General features: G+C 48.3%; 1 protein-coding gene across 3 annotated transcripts in view; it reads left to right on the plus strand.

Moving 5' to 3' along the window:
- Positions 1–427: 427 nt before the first annotated feature.
- Positions 428–14,094, plus strand: part of RIF1 (replication timing regulatory factor 1) — a 44,821-nt gene continuing 31,154 nt past the window's right edge. The window contains exons 1-15 of one of the 3 annotated variants that reach the window (XM_066575207.1): positions 428–478; positions 4,873–4,982; positions 5,402–5,480; positions 6,237–6,333; positions 7,147–7,277; positions 7,359–7,450; positions 9,067–9,256; positions 10,117–10,209; positions 10,287–10,425; positions 10,645–10,796; positions 11,433–11,535; positions 12,415–12,588; positions 12,669–12,779; positions 12,852–12,914; positions 13,356–13,456. In XM_066575207.1, the coding sequence (XP_066431304.1) occupies positions 4,879–4,982; positions 5,402–5,480; positions 6,237–6,333; positions 7,147–7,277; positions 7,359–7,450; positions 9,067–9,256; positions 10,117–10,209; positions 10,287–10,425; positions 10,645–10,796; positions 11,433–11,535; positions 12,415–12,588; positions 12,669–12,779; positions 12,852–12,914; positions 13,356–13,456 (1,629 nt within the window). In that variant the 5' untranslated portion in view covers positions 428–478; positions 4,873–4,878. Of the gene's footprint in view, positions 479–515; positions 545–4,872; positions 4,983–5,401; positions 5,481–6,236; positions 6,334–7,146; positions 7,278–7,358; positions 7,451–9,066; positions 9,257–10,116; positions 10,210–10,286; positions 10,426–10,644; positions 10,797–11,432; positions 11,536–12,414; positions 12,589–12,668; positions 12,780–12,851; positions 12,915–13,355; positions 13,457–14,094 lie in introns of those variants that run through there. The other 2 variants (XM_066575205.1, XM_066575206.1) reach the window with 2 other exon arrangements.

A 14,094-nucleotide genomic window follows, 5' to 3' on the forward strand; every position in this document is an offset into this window, starting at 1 on the left:
ATGTAACGCAAAATGGCGCCAATAAAAATTACAGCGCGTCACGCATGAAAAAATAAAAAAAATAATAGAACGTTGAATGCAGCAATGCAGAAAATGTAAAAAACAAAAGTTATTGAAAAGTGAAGATGAAAATTGCCGCGCTCTTAGGTCCAAAATAGTCCGCATCACTAAGGGGTTAATGAACTGCAGGCAATAAACAGCAACAAGTCTGTAATCTCATCCCTCCCATCGATACGCTCTGCGCTCCACCATCTCACCTGCCTCTGGGCTTGCTTGTAACAGACGTGTTGACGAGCACATCGATCTGCTCGGCGCTGCCATCGATTCGTTCGGTGTGCGGATTGTTTCTTGATGTCAACACACATCGACTAGCTCGTCGCTCCACTATCCGGCCTGCTGCTTCCCCTCCAATCTGGCGCTACTTTAGTCGGCGGGAGCTGAAGGGGGAGGAGCCTGCAGAGCGCGGGGAAATCGTGAGGTGAGAGCGGCGGCTGCGGCGGGGGACGGCGATCCGTGGTGTCGGTGCTGGGAGGACGTGTCATTAGTGAGTGGCTGATAAGGAGGTGCTGCAGCAGCCGTTCTGGGGGGCGAGGCGAGGACATGCGATGTCCTGTGTGGCACTACAAGTCTCAGGGTTTGCTCTACAGGAGACCACGTGACTTGTTAGAGGGGAGTTCTATATAGTGATGGTTGTCTTGCTGGGGGACAGAGCTGTTAGTCTGGGGTTTCGGCTGTGAGATGCTGTAGGGACCGCAGAGCGCTGTGCGGCGCCGCCTGCAGGAATGCGGCCATGTTGGCACCCAACAACCGCAAGAAATGCTGCCGGTTCGTGTTTCTGGCGATTCGCAGTGTTCCCGTTTTTGCTTGCGTCCTACCGCGGTGCGTCGCTGCGATCGCCGGCGTCTCTAGTGCAGCATACGGCGGGCGCTGTCACCACAGGAAGCGCCGTATGGCGGAAGTGAGAAACCCCCCGCTGGGCGCTTAACGTGGCGGACCTGACGGCGTCCAGATGGCGGTTCGTTCTACGTAGATTCTGCCTCCAAAAAAAGCGCACCAACCTCTGCGGCGTTGTGCTGTGGTTTTTGGCGCAGATCTGCGCCCGGACTCGGCCCGTCACTGAGCAGCGTCCACGTGTGACTACCGACGCAGGAAATCGCGTTTCCGAATAAAGGGCTGACAAGCCGCCGCTTGGCGTTTCTGCGTCGGAGCTCGGCACGTGGATTTTGCTCCTTGACGGGGTGAATCCGTGCGCCAAACACCACAGCAGAATCCGGCGGGTGTTGGAGGCGTGGCTCCAGTGTACAATACCGCGGCGAATCTGTGCTGCCTCAGGCTAACTTCACCCTGGCGAGCGCGATATCGGGCTGTGGATCCCGCCCCCATATGGCGTTCCCCACCATGTTGCTTCCGCAGAACAGCCTGACATCGCTTTGGGGGAGCGGCGCTCCGCAGCGGTCGGCCGCCGTCCGGAGGGTCACCCAGTTACGCTCATTGTTTTCAATGGCAGACCTCATATGGCGTCCGGCACTCTCGGACCGCGCTGCTGCTGCCGCCGGCCACATTAACAATGGGCGGGGCAATGCGCACGCAGATGGTAGAACGTGCTGCGGTTTGTTTCTCACCACCGTGCAGTAAAGCGTCGCTCGTGCGTCTGACCGCCATCAGGAGACTGGGGTTTACATTTCTGCGTCTCACAAAACGCACATCCTGCGCCCAATGTGCGCACATTATTTGCCCGCGTGATGGTAACGTTGGGCCGTATTCACAAAGGCATTCAGTTACTCACCGCTTGGAACCGTGATAGATATATAATCTATAATTTTTGCGTGGCGTCCTTGTCCGCGCCTTGCAGCGCTTTTTATTGCAACGGGTGATGAAGTGCGTCAAACGAGAAAACGCTGAAAAGTAGAACAGATGGGCTGGAAATCACGGCGTTAGAAACGCAGAGTTTGAGCGCCGATCTGAGATGCTAATGGCAGCGTTGTACCGCGGTTAGCGCCGCACTGAGGACGCCGCGATAAAAAGCAATGTGTGAGAAATGCGCTTGTCTGAAGACAACGATACAAATGACCGGGGCTTATTGTGTCCCCATGCCGTGCGTGAGGGTGCGTATTACCATGCTTATTACATGTGTGTGCCGTGCGTGAGGGTGCGCTCACAGGAGCGTATTACCATGCTTATTACATGCTGTGCTGATACCTGTTCTGGAGGCATGAATACGCTCCATGTTTACGTGACTGAACTGTGTGTGTTCGCCTCTTGTGCTTTTGGGGGGAGGGGGTTGTAAGTACACAGTAAGGTCCACGGGCGGATTTGATTTGTGGACCCCTGTGGGCGGAGATCTGTAAATGAAGCCGCCCGTCGGGATGCATTAAAGGGGTTGTCCCGCGCCGAAACGTTTTTGTTTTTTTTCAAAAGAACACCGGACAGCGCTTACCTGAATCCCCGCGCTCCGGAGACTTCTTACTTACCCGGTGAAGATGGCCGCCGGGATCTTCTCCCTCCGTGGACCGCAGGGCTTCTGTGCGGTCCATTGCCGATTCCAGCCTCCTGATTGGCTGGAATCGGCACGTGACGGGGCGGAGCTACACGGAGCCCCATTGAGAAGAGAAGAAGACCCGGACTGCGCAAGCGCGTCTAATTTGGCCTTTAGACGGCGAAAATTAGACGGCAACCATGGAGACGAGGACGCCAGCAACGGAACAGGTAAGTGAATAACTTTTGATAACTTCTGTATGGCTCATAATTAATGCACAATGTACATTACAAAGTGCATTAATATGGCCATACAGAAGTGTATAGACCCCTTTAACAATTCAGCGCATGCAGATGTGACTCCTCCCACACGGCTCCTTCACACTGGCGAGAAAATCACATAATTATGAAGCCGGTGATTTTTTTTTTTTTCTTTAATGGTCTCGTTCTCCTTCTTCATGTCTTCACTCCTGTGATGTTGTGTGGAAACAATCGCAGCACCTCCTTTCTTGCTATACCGTCCGTGGTCCTCGGGGGCGCTGGCGGCAGCAGTAGTGCCGGCCCCACTGAAAGCGATGGGAGGAGATCGTGATCCCCTGCTGCTGCTGTGACAGCCATGGCAGGAGATTCCTTCAGCCCTGCAGGGATGTGATGCGGTCACATCCAGGGGTCTTGCTTTGCTTGCAGCGATGGCGGCAGCGTCTGGCCCCATTGAAAACAGTTGGAGAAGACCACCATCCCCTGCTGCGGCTGTGACAGCTGCGGTGGGGATGCAGGGAACCCCGCAGGGGTGTGCGGCTGATTCCAGGTGAAAACTTACATCCAGGGGTTCTCAGAAGGACTGCGAGGGCGACATCACGGCCCAGTGCGGCCCTCGCCAGTGTGCAGGGGTGGTGATCGTTGGGTATTCACATCTCGGCCCCATCAGTGTTTATATACGCTTCATGCTAACCGGAGCAATCCTTGATTTCATTTGGCTATTTGTCTCTAATGGTGAACCGTGTAGGACGCGACGCGCTGCACTGTTTAATGGGTGCACAAGAATGGTGAGTGTCCGCAGCCCGTCGGCACCCCGGCAGCTCGCTCCGCTCCAGTCACATAAGCGCTCATGCCCACGACTGTGTTCACCGCGTATCATGCCAGTGCTGCACGGCCGTGTGATGCGCAGTGAAGGGACTCTTATTGGTCTGCATGTGTGTAAATACGCGTGAGATGTAATCGCTGCCCGCTCTTAGTGACGGTGCGGGGAAAACTGTACTGCGCACGACCGACGGCGAGCCACCGCAATACAGATAGTCGGGGCCGCTGGCCTGGTCACTCACACAGGCGGGTTTTTTGTGCGTCTTCAGCGCAGCACTAAATGCGGTCAATCCCTACCATTGGTTTCAGTGGGGCTCCTCAGACCAGCGTTTTAGCGCTGTGTTTTTAGGCGCCGTCTGTCCTATTTTCATGCGTTATGTTTTAAAACGCGATTCTTCGCCCGTTAACATGAATGGGGGGCGGATTCAGCGCTGCGAAAAACATGGTAGAATGTGGTTACCGCATCCTTGGCTGCGTCTTCAGCTGCGTGTTTTCAGTTCTGCCGCCATCAGCTGGTTTGGCGGCATTTGTAACTGCTGCAAACTCAAACGCTGCCAAGCGCCTCTGGGGGAGGGGCCTAATGGTCTCCCATTGACTGTAATGCTAATCTGCATCCTGGTGTATTTGGTGTAGATGGTTTTACCCCACGTTACTAGAAACGTGCGCCGGGGGGGGGGTGTCCATAACTCCTGGACGCGGTATTCGAGTTTGAAGTAGGCGGGTCTGCCCCACTGAGAAGTGCAGGAAGGCCGCCTTCACACGGGCAAGAAGATCACATGAGATCTGTGAGACGCACAAATATGAAGCCCTTTCTTATGAATGGGGTCATACAGATGAGCGATCTGGGCCCCTCACTAATCGGACACGGCAAAGGGGTTAAGACTTCTTATGATGTACAGTACTTTGCGCCTGGAAGACCCCTTTAAGTTATGATGCTTGTAGGACCGATCCCAATGAGTCCGGGGCAATAATTCTCATACTTGCCGGGTGCTGACTTCCTGGGGTGACGGTGTGGGAGCAGAGAGCCCTGTAAGTATATAGTTACACCCCCGGACTCCGTGGGCCCTGTTATAGAAGCATCATAAATTCTAGTGCTTATAGGAGGGCCGGGTCCCTTTAAGGCTCTGCTCACCCATGTGGCGTAGCTTCCTTTATAATGGAAGTCTCTGCACAGCGCTGGATCAGTTATACTAGGTGGGCCGCCGTGCGGTCGCTCCATCATTGGACCGCAGCCAACACTATTCCTCCTCTCCAATTGGACTCAATAGGTGTTGGAGGTAAATCTGGATTCCAAATGTTCTTTGTTTTAACTTTCAGGAAGAAATGGCGGCTGCAGACGATTCACAACTGGTGCCTTTACTAGAAACGTTGGAGGACTCCTCTACCTCGCACACGGAGAAGACCGATGCCTACCTGTCCATCGCCAAGTGAGTTACTGCATGTTCTGTAGTCCGTGCCACAGGTACTCGGACCTCCACTATACATGGTGGGAAGGATCTGGTGTTGGGTTTGTCTTGGCACCTAAAGACCTGACCGGTATTTGTCAAAAGCTATGCAGCCACGACATCGCTGCCTTCAATGTCTGCCCGCCCTGTTGTCAGTAGGTGATGTCAGACTTGATTAACAGCAAGTGGTGGGGACCGCCTACTTGACACATTCACAACATCAGGAGCCACCAGATCTAAAGGGGGCGTTTTGTATAGGAGGGTCCTTAGAGTCAGCAGCGTCACCACTGAAAAGCAGTGAGGACTTGGTGGCTCCCCTTTAAAGCGCCAACCAGAGGTGGTAAACTGTTGGCATCTTCTGTTCATTACTGCAGATAACCAGCGTTTTGTTCTTTCTTTAGCCGCCTGAGTGGAGAGGACAACAAAGAGTTTCCAGTCCTGGTTGGAAAACTGTTCTCGCGTCTCTTCAAATCTTTTATGGTAAGTGTATTAAAGGGATCTTCTCATCTTGGACAACTATGACCTCTAAATATGGTGTCTGCGATTACTGAAAACGGCAAAGCTCGCTGTACTACACTGTTCCCGTAAGGCAGGGGTTCCCAACTGGGGTCGCGTGGCTCCCAGGCTGGGAATCGCTCAGCCCACATTAAATGGGTTTTCCAGGCAGTGCTCTTACTGTAAACACGGCCAGATACGCAGGGAATGCGCAGTGTAAACGCTTCATATTCACGGACCGGAAACTCTCTGTATGCCCGTGTCAGTGGGCACTTGCACTCAAAGACGTGAACGGGAGTTGTGATAGTTTACACAATGTAGACTGTTTCCTCAGTAGGTGAGGTTGGTTTTGGAGGTAGGTGGGGTTTCTGGTTCCCATAGACTTGTCATAGGCCGGGGCTACATGGAGGTGGGTTGTGCAACAAAAAAAAGTGGTCATCTGTTTTAGAGCTTCCTTTTGGCTGTTAAAAAAAGAGCAACGAAGACGGCCAAGAGGTAACGGACACTGCAGCCCCCTCATTCTAGCGATTGGCGAGGGTCCTGGCAGCAGAACCCCCACTGATTAAAGCTATTGACGTGGCTCACATATCAAAGGTTTTTTGAACAGTGTAGTTGCTCTTTAAGTTTTGTCGCTCTAATCTTTTCCTATTCGGTTGCCTATAGTGTGGTGTCTGAAGCGCCCCCCTTCCCCGTACACTTGCACTAAGTGCGTATAACTTTATAACTTGTTTTATCTTTCAGACACACATCGCTGACGAACATTCTGATCTCAGTAATGCAGCACTTAAGACACTGGGATTTTGTGTTTATAACAGTACGATAGCATCTGGCATATCAGGTAAGTGATACCCCCTTCGTGACATCTGCACACATGTGATGCCGTTTGTATGGCTTGCTCAGTTGATTTGCAGAATTGAGGTGATCTATGGCTTGTATGATTAGGAAGTATGCTCTATGGCATCTCTAGAATTCAAAAACAAAAGTGATTTGTATAAAAGCAAAAGGAGGCTTCAGTCCTAAGGCCTCCCTCACACAGATGGTTTTGTACAGCGTTTAGAACTGAACGCTGCTATTCATTTCAATGGGGCTGTTCACACAAGCGTCAAAACACTGAGCATTGACAGCGATGCATGTTCTATCTCTGAAATGAATGGGCAGCGGTTTCAGCTGAAGACTTTGTACCAGATGTTTGGCAGCCCTAAATGCCAGCGCTAGCTGCACTACAAGGAAGAAAAAAAGTTGCCTAGCTGGTGCTGTCTGGGTCTCTCCAGGGCTCCATGTAGAATCCTAGCCACTTGTCTAGCTGACTGAGGATCTTTTGCTAGTGACAGGGATTGAATTTCCTGCCTCCCAACAAGAGATTGCTCTGACTGGTTGAGTCAGCTGAGTGACAGTCGGCTCGGCCAATCACAGCCAGCACTGGATACACCAATCACAGCAATTAAAAGATCCTCTAGCGGCTTGACAAGTGCCCGGCAGCCTGCTGGGATGTCCAGAGCGGTGCTGGAACCCTGACGGCAGCTGTAAGGTGAGTTGTGTTTTTCCCATCAGCTTTTGATCTTGAGGGTAACTTATCTGTAGTAAAGTTATGGAAAACCCCTTTAACCTGTATTTGTGGTCCGCTAACCCTACTGCTGCGCTTCCCTTGTAGCATCGGAGGTTGAAGAGATGCTGTCCACACTGAACAGTATTGCTGTGAAGGCAGTCGATAAAGACACATGCACTAGAGCACTTTGGGTGATTTCAAAGCAAAACTTCTCCCCTGAAGAAGTTGGGAAGGTGGTAAGTGTTAATTATTGAGAATAACTTATTTTAATGTTGTGCGTCAACCCTGTGTGTAATGCGCTCCTTCTTGTCTTTTAGGTACCCACTATACTTTCTACATTAGAAAATGTACTTACTAAAGATGTGCCGTCACCTGTCATTGCATATGAAGCGCTGAATGTCATTACAAGGTGAGAAATGTCTCTTCAGCATCAAAACCTGACTTCCAACCCCCCCTTTTTTTTTTTGTAGCTTAATTGTGCAATTCTTTAGTGTTTCTTGTCATTGTGTTTAGTTTGTACTAAAGGTCTAGATTGCTTTATGAGGAAAGGACTGATCTTTCTGGGTCTGGCATTCAATTTGGCCCGGACCCAAGTTCTGCTTCTGCCGCAGAAAGTGCACCTTCGGCTGAAGGAAATGCACTAACTGCAGACCCCGTCTCTATTCACCACTGCATGAGCGTACCGAGACAAATGATCTCATCCTTCAAGGCCATCCCATCGCATACATAAATCACCAGGGCAGGACCCACAGCTTGTCAGTCATGGCAGAAGCAGCAAAGATCCTGACATGAGCTGAAGATCACCTTCTGGCACTCGTGGTGGTTCATATACTAGGGGTGGGTAAGTGGATAGCTGACTTCCCGAGCAGAAAAAGTCTACTTGGGAGAATGGGAGTTGCACCCCGACTTGTTACATAAGTTATGTCAGAGAAGGGGGTCATCCAAATGTCTATCTGGAAGTTTGTAGTTGAATCTGGATGTCATCAGTCTACGTGTCCAGATCGCATATTAACTTTTTTCCACAAGACTTCTGCCTGTTCGGCAATTCCAGCAACCTGATTGGTTGTTTGGGTTGGCTGATTCACTGCCCCTTCACTGGGGAAGTCACCGGAGCATAATCGGAAGCTCGGTAAAGTGGAGGTGGAGTGTGGTGGTGTGCTAGGATCTGGTCATGTTTATGCAATGATCAGGCTCCGGTGACTGCCACTGACGGCTCAGCACGTGCGTCTCGTGCACAGCTCTGTAACCTCTCTCATGGTGCACAAACTCTATCCTCGTGCACATCTCAAAAGGGGGCAGTGAATCAGCCAGCCCAAACAACCAATCAGGTTGCTGGAATTGCTGAATAGGCAGAAGTCTTGTGGAAAAAGTTAGTGTCCAGATCTTGGGCTTGAGCAGTGGACACTAGTAACTCCTTGGGCTGACTTACAGTTCCTGTAGATTTTCACTTCACTTTGCGAAGTGCAGAAGCCTTGAAAATTAAGGGTCTAATCTGTAAATCTTCAGTCTTTGCCTAAAGTTGATGTATTTGTCAAAAGTTTAAAAACTTCTGAAATGCTGATTATTGTTCAGTAACCTTGGAAACCTCTAAAGAGCTAAAACCAATGAAGCAAAACATTTTTTGGAAAACCCAAAATGTCGGTCTCAAAACCTCTGGCCACAACTGTATATGACTGGGAGTGAGGCCTGCCCTTCCAATGGGTTCTTTCACATGAGATGTTTTGTAGCCTGTAAGAACATATTGGAAACCATGAGCCTCACTTATCGCATTTTGTAGCAATGTTGCATCGCTACAAAATAGTGCAGTTTTTGTAGCCCGTGTGAAGCAGGCCTTATATATGGGTCTTGGTGTTCCTGAATCTCGAGCAGTGTATTTCACAAAAGCCAACAATAGTGAAGAAATTGCAAAATGACACAAGTGTTGGTCTTCTATTCTGGCGTTGCTGCCTTGGCCGGGTGCCCCGTGGAGTCAGCGTAGCGGTACTGGCAGGATTTTTATTTTTAAGCATCTTTACTATATTTCAGGCTCTTGGAACAGACTCCTGCACAGATGACAACAGAGGCTGTTAGATGGGCCAAGTTAATTATTCCACTAGTCGTTCACTCTGCACCAAAGGTTCGAATAAGAGCAGCGACGGCTCTAGAAATTGGACTACCACTCTTACTTCAGAGTCAGCAGGAAGTGGCGGCTCTGACAGAACAGCTCCTGACATCTGTGAGTAATACAAGTACTATTGCGTATATTAAAAAGGGTGTCCAAGGCCCAGAAGTGCCCTTCACTCACTATCCATTGATCAACATCTTCATAATGTACCTTGAAAATAAGAAAAGGCACCAGATCACCAATTTTGGACTTTATCTGTCACTTATACGGCACCCATGAGCCTTTGCAGGTTTGCGTACACTGACTTTGGCAATTGACTCACTTGGTGGGCACATTATTTTTGATGGAACTTGGAAAGGCATCGCATGACACTTGGATGCCGTGTGAAGTGCATGTGAGCGCGATGCAATGTTTCCTATCGAAATCAATGGGATAGACTTGTGATCCTTTTACACACATAAGGATTGCAATTTCTCGTGTGTGTGTGTGTGTGTGTGTGTGTGTGTGTGTGTTCGTTTTCTCCAGTGCTTCGCTGTGAAAATCGCATGTTGCCAAGTGCCTAATATCGTGCTTTCCCGTGTGAATGGAACCTAACTAGGGAAGTGGCTGCAGCGTCGCATATCCAGCTGAATTTCTAGAGCTGCATCCGCAGTGGGATCAACGTAGTAGTGCTCATTCACACAAATGTAAATACGCAGTGAATGGAACCTATTCTCAGTGGGTTCATTTACAGCTGCGTATTTTTCGTGTTTTTGGTTTTGTTTTTTTTTGGACGATCCATTACTTTTCTGCAGCAACATGCGGTGGATTCGAAAATCTGTGGCATGACTCTTCCCCTGTGGATTAAAATGCCATTCACTTCCTTTGTACTGCACTTTGTGGATGCTCGGCACACATGCCACAACAGAACGTCTGCAACAACTCCGCTGTCTGTGAACTCGCCCTAACTTTATTTTTTATTTTTATTGCAGAAAATTATTGCGGAGCTCCACAAACTCTTCACATGTAAGAATGAGACGTATGTGCTGAAGCTGTGGCCCCTGTTTGTGAAGCTGTTAGGGAAGGTAAGGGTTAACAATTTGAGGCCGCTGGACAGTGACTTATTTTATAGTAATACATGGTTTTCCATCTTGGATCTTAGATGTTGCATCGCAGCGGCATCTTTATTAATTCTTTGCTGCAGCTGGAAGAATTAGGTTTCCGAAGTTCAACCCCAGCCGTGAAGAAAATTGCTTTTATCGCTTGGAAAAGTCTTATTGACAACTTCGCAGCAAATCCAGGTAACTTAATTAGGTTGTCTTGTTCAGTAATCCCCTATAACGACGGGGCAGCTGGTTCTCTAGCCTGGAGCAGCCAAAAACGTGGAAGGAAAGGCTGTGGCTAGCGGTATAATATGACCGTAGTGGTAAGCACTGGGGCACTGTTCTGTCCCCATTTCCAAATGTCTGCCTCCTGTCAGTGACAGCTCTGTAATACGTGTAAATGTTCTGTTTCCTCAGCAATACTCTGCAGTTCAAAGCGAATAAAACTACTTATGCAGCCATTAAGTTCGATCCACGTTAGAACGGAACCTTTGGCGCTCACAAAAGTCGAGGTCTGGTGGCATCTGGCAATACGTCTAGGCTCCCAGCTGCAGGCACACTTTGAACAGGTAACTTAAAGCTCAGAAGTCCAGCTGGTCTTGTCACCTGGGCAATAAGGTCTTAACACAATAAAATCCGCATCATAGGTCCAAGGAGGTAGGCCTCCCTCACACAGGCATTAATGCGATGTTTGCAGTGCCGTGGTATAATACTCCCATTGCTTTCAATGGAGTCTCTCAGACAGCCGTCCGATCACGGCACTTTCCAGTGGAGTCTGTTTTTTTTTTTTTTTTGTTTTTTTTTTTTTTTTTTTACGTTTAGCGCACCCCATCCATGATGAGGTATGCTAAATTCTGCTGTCGATCGTAGCGAGCTGCGGCTGAAAGTGGAAGTAAAATCGTGATAAAGCGCCTGTGTGAGGGCGGCCTCATTGTAGACTTCTGATAAAGATTGGCCCCATTGCTGCACATCAGGAGCATGCCCATTTGTGTGTGGTTTGTTTTTTGGTTTGGTTTTGTTTGTCCCCACCCCCATGTGTAAATGGGGTAAGAACTTTAGTGTGGTTTGTGCTTCCCCCTCCTACCCCTTTAGAATTTTTTTTTTTTTTTAAGTGCAGTACATTTTGGCTTTGCTTGGATGAACGTTTCTCTGCTCCATGTTAGAAGACATGCAGAGCCAGTATTAATGACTTCTTACTCTTCCAGATCTGTCTGCCGCTCATTCAGAGCAGTTTAAGTGTAGAGCCGCCTTCAACGCCACAACGTTCAGGCAACCAGAGCATAACGTCATCAACGCCTCTTCAAAAAGGTAATACAATTCATCCTAAAACTGCAATATGCAAAGCGGGCCTTACTTGTCTTGTTTCATCTTATGGTCTAGTCAATTTCTCATATTTTTTTTCTTTAAAGTGTAATTGTATCTATCACCACTTTTAAAGGGGTTGTGCTAAATTATAACGTAATCCCCTAATCACAAGATGGGGGAGGGTAACTTTAGGGTCAGTGGGAGTCTAAACGCTGGGCCCCCAATCGATCCCTAGATCAATGGTCCAACCAGTCCTTAAGTGAATGGTGTACGTCTTGTGACTTTAAGGAGACCCTCTGGAGTTGATGACTTGTACTTTGGCTCAGCGTTCCTCTCTTCTCTCACCCCCAGCTACAAAGCCTAATAGTTTCCCTGTTCAGCTGCAGACGGTCTTTTCTGGCCTGTTGATCCACTCTTAATCTGTCAGTTATTTTAAAAGTGCCAATTACCTGACTGCAGCTCGTTGCCCCAAGGAGAGCTGGGATATGTAGTTCTGCTGTCTCTCTAGCTGTGTCTATTCTCTTCATCCCTAAAGGGGTGCATCTACTTTCCAAAAGCTTTTGACACATCATAGGGCCGTGTCAAAAGCTCTGAGCAGTGGGTGTCCAGGTACCACTAGAGCAAAGCAACAGACGCTCTCAGGCGTAGTCTGCTCGCTGGCTGTAGGCTCTCTATTGAGCCCGGTGTGCAGCTAGCAGAGGCTGAATTCAGACGAGCAATTTTGCTTGTGCAAAGTAGAGAATATGAAGCGCTAATCAGAAAAGTGAAGGTCTAAAAAAGAAACCACTTCATGTGCCTCTACAGAATTGGAAAGGTAGCATTTGAAAAATAGATGCATGGAAGTTATCCACTCTTATATTGTTACTTGCTATTGTGTGTTAGGAAGCTTCCCTTTCGGCAGTCCGACGACCCCAAAAATGACCTTGAACTCCAGCCTGCTGGCGACGGTTGCGTTTCCTTCGGTTCACCTCTTGGGCATTGAGATGATGCTTCATTTCCTCCTGGGTCCAGAGATTGTCCACTTTGCTGCTCAGCACAAGATTGTGCTTAGTTTAGGTACGTGGTAACTTTTGCACATATTATGGTCTATCAGTAATTAGTTGCTCTTTAACTAGATATGTAAACCTATTCCGCAGAGCCCCTCCAGCATCGCTTGATCAGCAACTCCTCGTTCTTCAGTAAACATGCAAACGCACTGCTTGGTGCCGTACAGGATGGATTTATTACTATAGGAAGAGATGCCTCAGGTAGACGCCAGTGACTGCTATCCAACCGGTTGGTATATCTGTGTGCATATTCTCATGTTGATCATCTTTCAGGTGTCGTCCTTTGTGCTGTATGGAAGGACATGATCGACTTTGTAAAGGCAGCAATGGAAACAGGTACTCTTCCAAAACCCTCGCACAACTAGGTCAATGGAAAAATTTAAAGTTATGGATATTGGAAGATGGCGGCCAAAAATTTTTTTTCCCCAAAGATTTTAGGTTTTTAAAGTAGTACTTAAAAAAAAAAAACCTATGTAATCATGCTGACCCACAAGGATGAAGTTCGCAGGTCATGTTTACAGCAGTGTGTATACTTCAACAGGTCATGTTTTCAGGATATCCTATGGTGCCAATGAGGCACCGACAATAATTACATCTCCTGTGCAATACTGAAGAAATCCTGAAAACATGACCCCTTGGGGGTCCCTGGGGACTGGAGTTAGGAAACGCTGCTCTAAACGATGCCTGTGCGCTCCGCCTCTTATAGCCATTCTGCATTCACAAGTGATCTAAGATTAGTTCAAGATGCGCTTTTGATTCTAAGCCTTTTAATGATAGGAAGCAAGAAAGAACGGCAAGGATCAGAAGTCCTGACCATTTTGCTGCAAGTTTTGAAAAACATCATTACATCCAACACTCTTCAAGTGGAGAAGTGTCTGGTAAGTGCAGGACAAGTGGGGCGTCTGCTTCCGGTATTCGATGGTTCAGAATGTAATTTTATTATACACTTTGCGGTTATGGAAAACCGATACTTTGGCACCCAACAATCTGTTCTCATGGTCAAAGGTTTAGAAGAAGTACAAAGTGTTTTTAAAGCGAGAAATCAGAAGAATACGTGAGAATCTACACCCATAAGTGCAAGTGCTCTGAAGGCCTCGATAAGTTTCAAGAGCATGATGATGATGATGATGAACACTTGCACTTCCGGGTGATGTTTTGCCATTTTGTTATGTAACTTAATGAACTTTCTAAAACAAAAAAAAAATCACTAAGTTTCGGCATTATTAAAGTCTGAGTGGGAGTAGAGACTCCTATAACTGGCCCTATACGCCGGGACTATTTCTTGATTGGTTTATTGCATCTGAGTGACAGTATCTATTCTGCTGCGCTGTTGGGGGTTAAAAGGAGGAGTTCTGGCTAACTGCCAACACGATCCATCTTTCATTCTGATTGGCCCATTACTGACCCGTCACTTATAAGTTTATATATTTTCTTTGGCTCACTGGTCTACTTTATTTAGAGCTGGACTCAGGCTTTTGTGGGTCAGACAAACCCTTGAATTGTGTGTAGAAGAAAC

Source organism: Eleutherodactylus coqui, chromosome 8 (genome assembly GCF_035609145.1).
Source record: "Eleutherodactylus coqui strain aEleCoq1 chromosome 8, aEleCoq1.hap1, whole genome shotgun sequence".
In the NCBI taxonomy this organism is placed as follows: domain Eukaryota; kingdom Metazoa; phylum Chordata; class Amphibia; order Anura; family Eleutherodactylidae; genus Eleutherodactylus; species Eleutherodactylus coqui.